Source organism: Dendrobium catenatum, unplaced genomic scaffold, assembly GCF_001605985.2.
Source record: "Dendrobium catenatum unplaced genomic scaffold, ASM160598v2 fragScaff_scaffold_1391, whole genome shotgun sequence".
NCBI lineage: Eukaryota > Viridiplantae > Streptophyta > Magnoliopsida > Asparagales > Orchidaceae > Dendrobium > Dendrobium catenatum.
The window spans coordinates 250,083-263,035 of record NW_021319853.1 but is presented as its reverse complement, the minus strand read 5'-3'; the positions used below and the strand labels follow the sequence as shown (position 1 = coordinate 263,035).

The 12,953-nt window shown below is 39.4% G+C and overlaps 1 protein-coding gene across 3 annotated transcripts; it reads left to right on the top strand.

Moving 5' to 3' along the window:
- Window positions 1-2,296: 2,296 nt before the first annotated feature.
- On the top strand, window positions 2,297-12,791 carry LOC110098334. Of its 3 annotated transcripts, none has more exons than XM_020825145.2 (2): window positions 2,297-3,039; window positions 12,507-12,791. In XM_020825145.2, exon 1 carries the CDS (start codon window positions 2,368-2,370, stop codon window positions 3,025-3,027), a length of 660 nt encoding a protein of 219 aa, XP_020680804.1. In that variant the 5' UTR covers window positions 2,297-2,367; the 3' UTR covers window positions 3,028-3,039; window positions 12,507-12,791. The 3 variants fall into 3 exon arrangements, with proteins under 3 accessions (XP_020680804.1, XP_028555606.1, XP_020680803.1); XM_028699773.1 differs by lacking the exon at window positions 12,507-12,791 and adding an exon at window positions 5,993-6,436 and having other exon boundaries at window positions 2,297-3,029; XM_020825144.2 differs by having other exon boundaries at window positions 2,298-3,029.
- The last annotated feature ends 162 nt before the right edge of the window (window positions 12,792-12,953 follow it).

Genomic DNA, 12,953 nt, shown 5'->3' with positions numbered 1-12,953 from the left:
TTCGGAAATGAACACAAATATATAATTATATTTTGATTGATAATTTTTTTTTATTGGTATTTATATTGATAAAAGACATTAGGTAATTATTGTTGTTATATATTAAAAGATAAAAGGCTACTTCCAAATTAGATTATGGGGTATCACATGCGGTGTATTGCAGAAGGCGGCAGCTATTGGTGGTTAGGAGGACACCAGCGATAATCGACAAAGGTAGCCGACAATGGATATGGGTGGCCAACGACTGGCGACGGCGAGTTTCCAGTGTATTTGGAAATCATACAAATCGGTGGAATTTCAAATACAGTGGATTTGAACTAGAGATTGAATTCCTTTTACTTCAAATTTTTACTCTGCAATCATTTTACTTCAAACCAACGCAACATTCCTAAAAGGCTTTAAAACCCCTACATTTTGAATACTTTACTCCTCTTTTGCAACAAATCAAACAACCCCTTAATATAAAGAAGTGAGTGTAATTTATAAACATTTGTAACAAATTTGTACTTAAAAATCTTGAATACTAATTTATCTTAAATGCATTTTACATTCATATTTTTTAAACATGTCAGCTGGCACGCAAACTTGTCGAGTTAGAGCTTGTTCAAGCATAGCTCAATAGCTCATTGCACTTGGTTCATGAGCCATTTATCGAGTCAAGCTCAAGAGACTCATGATTCGGCTTAACTCACTTATACCCGTAACATGATCTCGTACTTTTCCTTCTAAGGATGGAGCTTCCACCAATGACAGGAGTGACATAATATACAATGCACAACTTTCACCACTTCGTCTTCAATTCATTTGACCTTTCGTTATCCCATCGTCATCTCAATCTCTACCCATAGCTTCTACCATCTCTCATTCCCTCCCGAAACCCCGCCATTTTATTTGATTTTGTCACCACTAACATTTTCCTCATCATCGGTGATGCATTATGAGAGGGGGTGAGGGGAGTTCTAATTTTTATGCTATTTGAAATTTTGAATGTTGTATATGTAAATAATGAAATTAATTTATTAAATATATAAATCCTATAAATTCTAGTGATATATAGGTAAATCCTCTAAAATTAATTGCGATATACTATAATATATAGCAGAACCAAATATCAGTATGATTTTATAAAATAAAATTTGTATCATACATTTACAAGCTTTTGGCAATCTCAAAAGTGATATGCTTGATTACACCATTAATGACTGGCACACAAGATTAGAAGAAGGTTCCTTAATTTTATCATCTTAGATTCATGGATTATTTTCAAAGAATTTAAGACATGATTATAAGGTGTTATGATATAAATAATTATTTTCTTATGATTTTTTAAATGGATAAATCATAGACCATTTTTTAATAATAGCTAGGTGTGTCAATTTCGGGTCATAGGTTGAGTTCGTGTTGAACCAGAGCTGACCCGGTTTTATTCAGGTCTACTCGAACCTGACCTGTTTTTACAAACGGGTCGATTTTTCTGGACTTGAACATGAGCTGCTTCGGGTTCAGGTCAACCTAACCCGACACGTAAGTCTTAAACCTTATTCATTTATTTTGATTTCCCATAACTCACGCGCGCGGTTTGGTTCTCCGGTAGCGGGAGCTGGCAGCGGTTGTGAGTTGGGCAACAACAACGGTGCAGGCGACGACGCGACAATAAGCAGACGGGCAGACGCTATAGCGACTCGTTGCGATGCAATGCAACGCGGGCATCCGGGACAGGCGGGGCATGCAACACAAGCATGGGCGATCAGAGCAAGCAAACAAGTTTTTTCGGGTCATTCCGAGCCATTTCCGGGTTTTAAGGTCAACCCAAATCCTACCAGGTTTTGCAAACTGGTCGATTTTCCAGACCCGCTGCCGGCTCGGGTCAAACCAAATCCAAAATTTTTTGGTCGAATTTTTTGGATCGGGCTTTCGGGTCGGGTCCATTATTGACACCCCTAGTAATAGCATACAAAATTTTGATCAATTTCAAATGATAAAATACTTCTCTTTAAAAATAAATAAATATTCAATTATAAATACATTTAATCATACAAACAAACAAGAGGTTAGGGTCAAATCCCTCGACCAACTAAATTAGATATGCAAATAAAATATTTTGACTAAGAAAAAAAATATTTAAATGCTTAATTTTATTTTGAGGTGAAATTTTGAGATACTCGAAAAGCATATAAACCAAATGATGGGCCTTCCAATATTTAAATATTCGGTGGCTATGAATGAGCCTATAATACCAGCAGATGGGCCCCTCCAATCCTCCGGCCCAGTTAGCTTCCATCACCAAAAAATTCTCTCCCAACTTCCATCAGTCATCTCTAAAAGCCAATAAACCCTAACCCCTCCCCGCAGAGAACAAGAAACAAAATGGCCAACAAACCCTACTCGTTCCCTCCTTCCTCGCCCATGGATCATCTCCTCATGCAAAGCCTCATGAACCGGCTACACCTCCGCTCTCCATCATCTGATGATTCTCCTAATTCTCTCTTCCGAGACCTTTTCCCCCAACTCTCCGACGAACATTTTCCTCTCTCCGATGACGACTCCAACGACGCCAACGACGCCAGCGACCTTTCCGATGATAGTCGTCGTCGTCGCAATATCGCGAAGGAGGAAGCGAAGCTTGAGAGGGAGATCATTCGAATTATCCGTGCAGGCAACGCCGAGGAGGCGCTTAAAGCTAACTCTGGTCAATCCGTCGCCGTCGGCGAGCACAACATCTGCGTCGGGGCTCACGAAGAGGCTGATGGTAACTACAAGGTCTGGGAGTGGCACGGCCATATAATGATGTTCGACGAAGAGGATGGGTTCAATGCGGAATATGTGTACGGGAATCACTTTGAGAGGTTGCCGGAAAAGAAAGGAAAGACTGGGAAGGTGGAAGGAGATGAGAAGGAAGAGGCAGAACCAAGGGGTGGTAGTTCAGGGTTGAAGGATTTGATCGGAGATTTGAAGGATTCGAGTGGCAACCGGAATGGAAGGGTTCTTCATCGGAATTTTTTCACTTCTGGATCGTCTTCAAAGTAAAGGTAACATGTGGTATGGAATTTATTATATTGCTTTGGTCTTTCTATGATGCAAGGTGGGTTCTTTATATAGTTGAATTTGAATCTGATTCCATTTATCTTATTTGTTAGATTGCATTCTTTGTAAAATACTTCATCCTAGCTACATTATTTCGGGGGATTGGCTGCTCTCGATGATGATTCTTTAAAGACAATGAGGGTTGCGATGTAGCTCATCACTTTTAGCATGTTTTTCTTATGCTCTTTAATATGTTAATTAGCCTCCGACGTTTAATATTGGTTAAGTGACTTTTGGAGTTTGCCTTAGTAATGCGTCAAATGTTTTTTTTTTTTTTTGAAGTAAAATTGTTTTACATATTTGTCATAGTTGGAAAAATCTATGCTCGGTGGTCCTCCAAAAAGATGTTTGCTCTTTATTTACAAATTTTATTGCCAATTCCCCAAAAACAAAAGATTGAAGTGAAAATAACTTCCACTCTTTTCTATTGTGTGATTAATTAGATAAAATATACGATGTGAGTTGCACGAGACAGAAAATGTGATAGCTATTTTGTAGTTTATAGGAATTCGATGATTGCACGACTAAGCTAGATCAGCCATATACTTAGGTTAAAGGCAAGAAAGATTCCACCTCTTCGTTCTATAATCCTTGTTAACTCTTATTAATATATAATTATCAAGGCTACCTTTAGTTCAATGAAATCAAGTTAAATGCATAGAAGAGAATAGAAAGAAATTTGGCTTAAAATTTTGATATATATTTCTTATGGAAGAGTATCTGTAATATGTCTCTTAGTTATAACAACTGAAGATCTTGAAACAAACAAGGTAAAGACAAATGTATCTTAATAAGAGAAATCACATAAAGTGTAATGCAAAATACTAAAATGTCAAAAATAACAAAATAAGAAATATTGATAGACTTGCTGATAAACATGTCTAGCTATTAGTCTAGCCTTCGTCAAGGTATTGATGTTAGGCCATCACCAAAATTATGAGATTTTAGTATGACCATAGCCACTTACAATCTCTAGTTGAAAGGTTCAAATTAGGTTATGCTTGTTGATAATAGATTTCTAAAGTCAAAAGAATCTCTTACCAATTTCTTATTTTAGGATCTGACTTTATTCTTATTTTCAAGATGGTGCTTTGTTGTGTGTGCATGTATTATATCTTTCGAAACATGTTGTGAAAATTATAATTCAAGAATCAAGACTATGTATCAAGAATATAAAACTTAGTTTCTATTTCAAAGGATCTTAAGGATATATTTTTATTTTGGGCATCAAGTTCTAAGCAAGATGGCCATTATGCTTTGGAATCTTTGATTGAGGATTCCTCGTTGGGTTAAACGAAGAGGGTACTAGTGAAGCCCATGAGGATGAGATTGATCGTGAGTTATGGTGAAATTGAGGAAGCCTGAAGAGTCTCTATTTAAATCTCATTTATTGTCTCCTAGCACACTTAAGGTTATTGTTTATTGGCATACAAACTAATTTTCATATTTGGTTAGAGTTAGAAAAATAATGTGAGCTCATTAAATTTAATGGGAATTTATATGCATATAGTTTCTAATGAGGGTAAGAAAGAATGTAATTTAAACTTGTGTCTCATTAATAATCATATAAGAGCTTTGGGTGGATAACTTCATAACTCATTATGCAAGTTACTAAGAAAATATTTAGCCTTCACCTATGTCTAGTAAGATATATCTTAAGTCTTAACTATAGGTCTTTTATAGGTCCTTGGTAGATCTTCATTATATTATCTGGATGTGATTAACTTTGATTGAACCAATGTTTGTGTTTTCAAACATTAATACATGAAGATTATACTGAATCCCTCCAAGCCAAAGGACATAAATAACATCTCTATTAAGGAATTGAAGGAACTTCTCCATGTATGGAGTAGACATTTTGTTTCAATGTGTGATTGTTGTAAAGTTTGCTTATGCTTTACAAAATATAGAATTTCAAGACCTTCTTGTTTGATATTTTATCTTTCTTATGGATGATAGTTAGATTTGATCTTCATTTTAGTTATTTTGTCCTAATCATTTGATTTATGAGCTACCAACTCTATATGGAAAATAATTTGTTATAAATCTATTTGTTAGGAAAGTAGAGGTATTAGATTTGACTTATGTTAAAAAAAGTAGAGGTAGACCTAAAAAGACTTGGTTAGAAAATATTAGAAATGATATTTATGTATTAGATTTAAACGAGAACTTAACTTTTAACAAGACAAAATGGAGAAAGAGGATTCATGTAGCCGACCCCACGTAGTGGGACAAAGGCTTGATGTTGTTGTTGTTGATATTTTGATTTTAAAAGATATATGGCTTGATTGCACAAGAGAAACTTAATTAGAGATAGAGCTTAAACCTTATGTCAAAAATAGGAGTTGGTGTTTTTTTTTTTTGAGAGAAAAAAAAAGAAGAAGAAGTTGGTGTATGTATTTATGGTAAAGTCATCTATTATATTACCATCAAGCACATGTTCATATACCTAAGCTTATGGTATGTTTGTTAGTCCAATAATCTTTAATATTGTTGATCTTTGAAGTGTTAATCGGCAAATATGAATGTGCGAGGAGGGGTAGCGAGTAGAATACTACTTTTAAAAAACAAAGGATAGATTGAATAGTGGTTGGCTACGCCTTTTTGTCTTATCAATGGTTCAAGCGCATTAAAAGGACTTTGAATGATTTGGTTTGTTCATTTATTGACATCTTCCTTGCCTATTAGCACCTTTATTTGTTTTGATGATATCTTGATTAGTTGCAGGATTAATAAGAACCATTGCACGTCTTTGTAAGCTTCATTGGTTTTACATTGTGTGAATTCTTCATTGATCTACATTTATATTAATTAGTTTAGTTAATATTTCTTCATTTTGTTGTTTCAATTGTTTATTTTGAGTGTTAAAATTTTTTTGTGAATATCCTAAACCTATCATTTTTTTTAGCCTAGGAGTTTCTATTGATGCTTTTACAACCATCTCTATGCGGGCATGTGAAGTTCTATTGTGCAAAGGCCTAGGAGGGTCACTCAATGACCGACCTTAGTGGTTAATTGAAGGGCAATAAGAAATAAGAAATATCTCTTTTGTAATTGAGAGTTTATTTCGTTTACAGAATTGGCATATTTACTAGTTATGACGGTTTTTTCCGACAAGGTTAGGTGATATTTGAGTTACAAAATAAAATAGGGGCCCAACATAATAAGCGGCTCTAATACTGTTATAAGATATTTTTGTCCTGTTGTTATGTGGGTGTTGAGAACAAGCATGATAATTCACTTGTTAGGGCAACCACTATCATGCATATTATGGACGTTAGCATTGTCTAATTGAAACCATCATTTCAAATTATCTTTTGCACCAATAAAACTGGTAGACAATTAATGCAAAGTTTGGAAGAAAATGTGTAAACTATGGGTAACATGGAAAAAAGATTTTAATGAACGATTTGTACAAAAGAGTTAACGCTTCATGTAGCATTAAAAAATATGATAAGACTATTCATAAAGTTGATCCTCAATTTTTGTCATAATGCTAATGATTATGTTGTTTTTGAAATTTAAGGGATAAGACTTAATGATGATGATGCCTTTGAATGATCTATCAGTCCACTCATTTTGGCATGGCGCTTTTGACTTATAATTTGAGACGTATTATTTTTCAATTCTTCAACAACTGGTGATCTGATGCGGTGCATCTCATTGTCACGGCGGGTGTCAAAGCCTTAGTGACACGTCATTTTATTTGCTTCCTGTTTTTTATTATTAACTAGTTTATTTACATGAGGTGATGGAGCAGCTTTCCGTTAGGATGCTTCCTGCTCCATTCTCTTAGCTTTTCCTTATTTAGTTACTGGTACCGTGGCCTTTCTTTTAGGCAGCCTTTGTTTTAGTAAGTTGTCAGTTTTTGCTCTTGGCCACTGGCTTTATCTTCTCCGTTGGAGGATGAAGAAGTTAGTTGATGAAATACATTTTCAGGCAAAAGTCTTTTTATTATTCTTGCCTTTATTGTTATTTTTCTGTGAACCTGCTTCTTCCAAAGTTCAATAGGTATGCTTTGGAAGAAGCAGGTTCACAGAAAAATAACAATGAAGGCAAGAACAATAGAAAGGCTTTTGCCTGAAAATGTATTTCATCAACTAACTTCTTCATCCTCCAACGGAGAACATAAAGCCAGTGGCCAAGAGCAAAAACTGGCAACTTACTAAAACAAAGATTGCCTAAAAGAAAGGCCACGGTACCAGTAACTAAATAAGGAAAAGCTAAGAGAATGGAGCAAGAAGCATCCTAACGGAAAGCTGCTCCATCACCTCATGTAAATAAACTGGTTAATAATAAAAAACAGGAAGCAAATAAAATGACGTGTCACTAAGGCTTTGACACCCGCCGTGACAATGAGATGCACCGCATTATTCTCCCCCGCTAACAGAAGAATCTAAATCCGTGGATGAAAGATTAGTCGGGGCTGCATCAGGTGGATGATAAACCGTGAGATCACCGATATTGAATGTGCTGGAAGTATTGTAGTGCTTAGGTAAATCAATCACGTACGCATTGGGATTTATCTGTTTAAGCACAGCAAATGGTCCGATCTTTCGAGGGCTCAGTTTTGAATAGGTATTGGCCGGAAACTGTTCCCTCCGGATACGAATCATAACCAGATCACCCGGCTTGAAAGCACGAACTCGGCGATTCCTATCAGTCGCTTCTTTATACTTTAAATTAGAGTTAGTGAGCTTCTCCTTCACTTCCTGGATCATCTTTGCAAATTGAGCAGCGAAATCTGCGGCGGGTTGGCTGATGCATTTCGGGATCACGGCGACATCCACGGTGTGGTTCGGGAGTTTCGTATAGACCACACTGAAGGGACTCTTTCCAGTAGATCGGTTAGTCATACTGTTGTAGGCGAATTCGGCTTGCCCCAACAAATCATCCCACAGTTTTGGATGATCTTGGACCAAGCATCGAAGGAGATTCCCTAGAGTTCAATTCACAACTTCAGTCTGTCCGTCTGTCTGTGGATGATAAGCGGAGCTGAGCTTGATGTTCGTGTGTAATCTCCTCCATAATTCTTTCCAGAAGTTGCTAACAAGTTTGACATCACGATCAGAAGTCAAGCTCCGCGGGACGCCATGTAGTCGCACAATTTCGGCGAAGAAAATACGAGCGACGTTCAAGGCATCAAAAGTCTTCTTACATGGCACGAAGTGAGCCATTTTGGAAAATCAATCAACAACGACCATGATCAAGTCGTGACCGCGACGAGTAAGGGGTAATCCCAGTACAAAATCGAGACTCAAATCTTCCCAAATAGTGTCCGGCGTGGGTAATGGTAAGTATAATCCGCTGAGTTGTCCGCCGGTCTTATAGCTTTGGCAAATGGGGCACCTCTCGACGAACCTCATGACATCTCGATGCAAATGCGTCCAAAAGAATCTACATTTCAGCTATAACCTGTAGGTAAGTGTTATTTCTCCCCACATGTGCCGCAAGTTCACCGCAATGAACCTCCTTGATGAGTTGCGGTCTCCACGATGAATCTGGAATACAAAGCTGGTTTTGGTGAAATAAGAATCCATGACGAATGGAGAAGTCTTTAATAGTGTCACCACCCGAACACTCATCCCAGATTTTTGCAAAGTCACCATCGGTTGAGTACAAATCCTTTAAGCATTCTACTCCCGTGATCTCGATCTGGAGCTGTGCAATGAGTGCATGCCGTTTGCTGAGGGCGTCGGCGACTTTATTCTGTGCTCCGGACTTGTGTTGTAATACGAAGGAGAATCTCTGCAGAAATAAAACCCATCGAGCATGCATTCTATTTATGTGCTTTTGCTGGTTGATTAATTGGAGTGCGCGGTGATCACTACAAAGAATGAATTCTTGGTGCAGAAGATAAGGTTCCCACTGTTTGAGTGCCCGAATCACCGCGTAGAGCTCTTGTTCATACACACTCCATTTTTGCCTAGATGGACACAACTTCTCACTAAAAAACTCCACCGGTTTGTGTTCCTGGCTCAAGACGGCTCCGATGCCCACACCGGAGGCATCAGTGTCAACCTGAAAGGGTTTATCAAAGTTGGGCAAAGTCAACACCGGAGCGGAAGATAATGCCATCTTGATGTTTTCGAAGCTATCTATTTGTTCTCCTCCCCAATGAAATTGTTTTAGCTTCAAACAGTTGGTGATCGGCGCCATTATAGTGCTGAAATTCTTGATGAATCGCTGATAAAAATTAGCCAACCCATGAAAACTCCGAACATCAGTAAATGATTTTGGAGTTGGCCAATTTCGGATAGCCTCCACCTTCCGGTTGTCTACTTTTACTCCTGCGGCAGATACAATAAAACCAAGAAATTTAACTTCATGGACGGCGAAAACACACTTACTTGGATTCAATTATAAGTGATTGTGTCGAAGGGCCGTGAATATGGTCGTCAAGTGTGTCCGGTGTTCCTCCAGAGATGCAATGAAAACGAGAATATCGTCGAAGTATGCGACGCACGAAATATTGAGGAAAGGCTTCAAGACTTCGTTCATCAACCGCATAAATGTGGACGGAGCATTGCACAGCCCGAACGGCATCACCTTCCATTCATACATCCCATGGCGGGTTTTGAACGCCGTCTTCCACTCGTCTCCAGGCCGGATCCGAATTTGATGATACCCGCTGCGAAGATCCAGCTTAGAGAAAATAGTGGCGCCGGTCAGCTTTTCCAACAGTTCTTCTACCTGTGGCACTGGAAAACGGAATTTGACAGTAATTTTGTTAATCGCGCGGCTGTCAATGCATAGTTGCCAACTGCCATCTTTCTTGGGAACTAATTGGGCCGGAACCGCACACGGACTTAGACTGGGCTGGATTAAATTGTTCTTCAGCAGTTCATCCATTAAATGTTGCAAAGTCTGATGTTCTTTCGAGCTCAACCTATGATGTGGTAAGTTAGGGAGTGTAGATCCGGGCACAAAATCTATCTGATGTTATAGCGCTCTCAAGGGCGGTAAGGATGTCGATGGTGTTTCAACTAGGAGATCCCGAAACTGTTCAAGCAAGGCTGCAATTGAATTGTGATCTTTACTAGTCACGCCGTCTGGAACAGCTTCCGTGATGATTAGAGAAAATAATTGGGTGTCTTCCTTCCAGCTTGACAACAGACTGTTGCCTGTGACCAAATGTAGCACGGGTCGGATGGTCTCTGAACTATCTTTTTGCCCATTCGAATGCGGTAGCAATCGGAGTCGTTTTCCCTTCCAATCCAGCGAATAAGTATTAGCTCTTCCATCATATAAGGCACCCACATCAAATTGCCAAGGACGACCAAGTATCAAGTGGCATACGTCCATTTCCACTACGTCACACAGCACCTCGCACGAATAGTGCTTACCAATGGAGAATTGTATTCGGCACATTTCCGACACCATGATTTCCATTCCTTTCTTTACCCAACCTATCTTGTAAGGATGTGGATTTTTCGTAGTCTTTAGTTGTAATGCTTAAACAACTGCCCGGGAGACTACATTTTCGGTGCACCCGCTATCGACGAGGAGGTCGCACACTTTCCCGGAGATGGTACACTTGGTTCTAAAAATAGCATGGCACTGGGAATTACCTTGTTGTCTCGGCGCCAACAGAAGTTTCTCCAGGACGCATACTAACGGTTCACCTTCATCTCCTACCACATTCTCGACTTCGATATTGAATCCGTCCTCCAATTGACCTGGATAAACATCTTCCTCTCCTTCGAGTAACTGCAGCTGCTGTCGATTCGGGCATTCATTAGACTTATGTCCAGGTTGAAAACACCTGAAACATTTGAGGCCTTGTGGCCGAGGGTACATATTTTCTCTAAAAGGAGCTTTCGGCCTTATTGGAGCTTTTGGATCCGTAATTGACTTGCTCGGGTTAGCTAACCCACTACCATCTGTCTTTAGTGGCGACTTCCGGATGGCTGTTCCAGGTGGTCTTGGACTTTCCGCTCCAATGTCTACGAATGTTCGTCTGTTTGAATGGCTCCTCAGCTGCCGTGTCAACTGGATTTCGGCCTTGAGTGCAAAGTTTACAGCTTGAGACAAGGACCAAACGAAATTTAACTCCAGCTTGTCCCGGATGCTGTATTTCAATCCCCCGATGTAACGAGCTACCAGCTGGTTTGTAGTCTCGTTTAAATCATTGCGTGCCGACAGAGACAGACAGTAAAGCTCCTCCGTGTATTCACTAACAGATCGTTGCCCTTGTACGCAATGTTGATATTTTAAATAAAGCATCTGTTCGTAATCTGTGGGAAGGAAATGTCCCCACAATAGTTGTTTCATACGCATCCAGTTGCGGACAGGACCCCGCCTCTCTCTTCGACGAGTTTGTAGCAATTGCGACCACCAAGCACTCGCCCCTCCCTTGAGCCGACAAGCAACATACTTGACTTGTTTTTCGATTTCAATTTCCATGTAGTCAAAAAAGTTTTCCACGGATCGTTCCCAATCAAGATAATCCTCTATGTGCAATCGTCCGTCGAAAAAAGGGATATCGAGTTTCACACGAAACTCACCATTGTTTCGATCACGGCCCAAATGCCGGTGATGTCTCCGCTCACCCAGGTCTACGTCCGAATCTAAAAACCCATTTGGAATGAAACTATCTCGTTCTTCATCGGATTCGGATAGCTCCGGGAGCAATGTGGCTCTTCTCCGACCTCTAACCGGAAATCCACGGTGCCCAATTGCTTGCGTTCCCACAGGTGGAGCTGGTCTTCCCCCACGTATCGGTAGTTCCCCTGTTCTAATGACTGGCGGTTCTCGGCGTAAGACTGCGGCGATCCTGTCTATTGCTGCGGCCATGTCATCCAATCTTTTCTCCATACCAGTGTGCGCAGCCCAAAGTGCCTCCAGACTTCGGTCCTCCTCGCTCGTCACACGCTTGTTGGACTCTGCCATCTCTCCGAGCCTCCGACTCTGAGAGATGCTCTGATACCATCTATCCGAGCCTCCGGCTCTGATACTAGATGATAAGATATGCTTTGGAAGAAGCAGGTTCACAGAAAAATAACAATGAAGGCAAGAACAATAAAAAGGCTTTTGCCTGAAAATGTATTTAATCAACTAACTTCTTCATCCTCCAACGGAGAAGATAAAGCCAGTGGCCAAGAGCAAAAACTGGCAACTTACTAAAACAAAGACTGCCTAAAAGAAAGGCCACGGTACCAGTAACTAAATAAGGAAAAGCTAAGAGAATGGAGCAGGAAGCATCCTAACAGAAAGCTGCTCCAACACCTCATGTAAATAAACTAGTTAATAATAAAAAATAGGAAGCAAATAAAATGACGTGTCACTAAGGCTTTGACACCCGCCGTGACAATGAGATGCACCGCATCATGATCTATAATAGGGCCAACTCTCTGTACATTAGGTACTCTTTATTAAGAGGCAGTGCAGAACTAAATAACCCATTTTGATCTATTTTTCAGGTAATCTTTATGAAAAGGCAGTGCAGAAGTTTCATTAAATCGAGTTAAAGGGGCATCTGGAAGTCCAGTATTGAAGAATATTTAGAATGCTTGCTCTCTCCACAATTCCATTGTGGTATATTTTCTCACCTGGTTTTCTTGTTTTGGAGAGCGAATGTGTTGCTTTTCTTGTAGCTATGCTTTGTGGTTTTCTCTCTAACTCTTTTTGGTTTGGCTGCAACTTCTCTCATGACTCATAAATGATGATGTTTATTTTGACATTATAAATTCGCTGAGCTTCATTTATGATGACACTTCATCAGCTCTCATGAAGTATCAGAGTTTGGTAGTTGCTTGATTCACAGATCCACTAAAAGCTTAGTTTCCACATGAAGAAGATATGAAGCTCGGAGAGATAATTATTTCTTAAGAATTATTTAATTCATGCTTCAGTGCATACAAATTTAT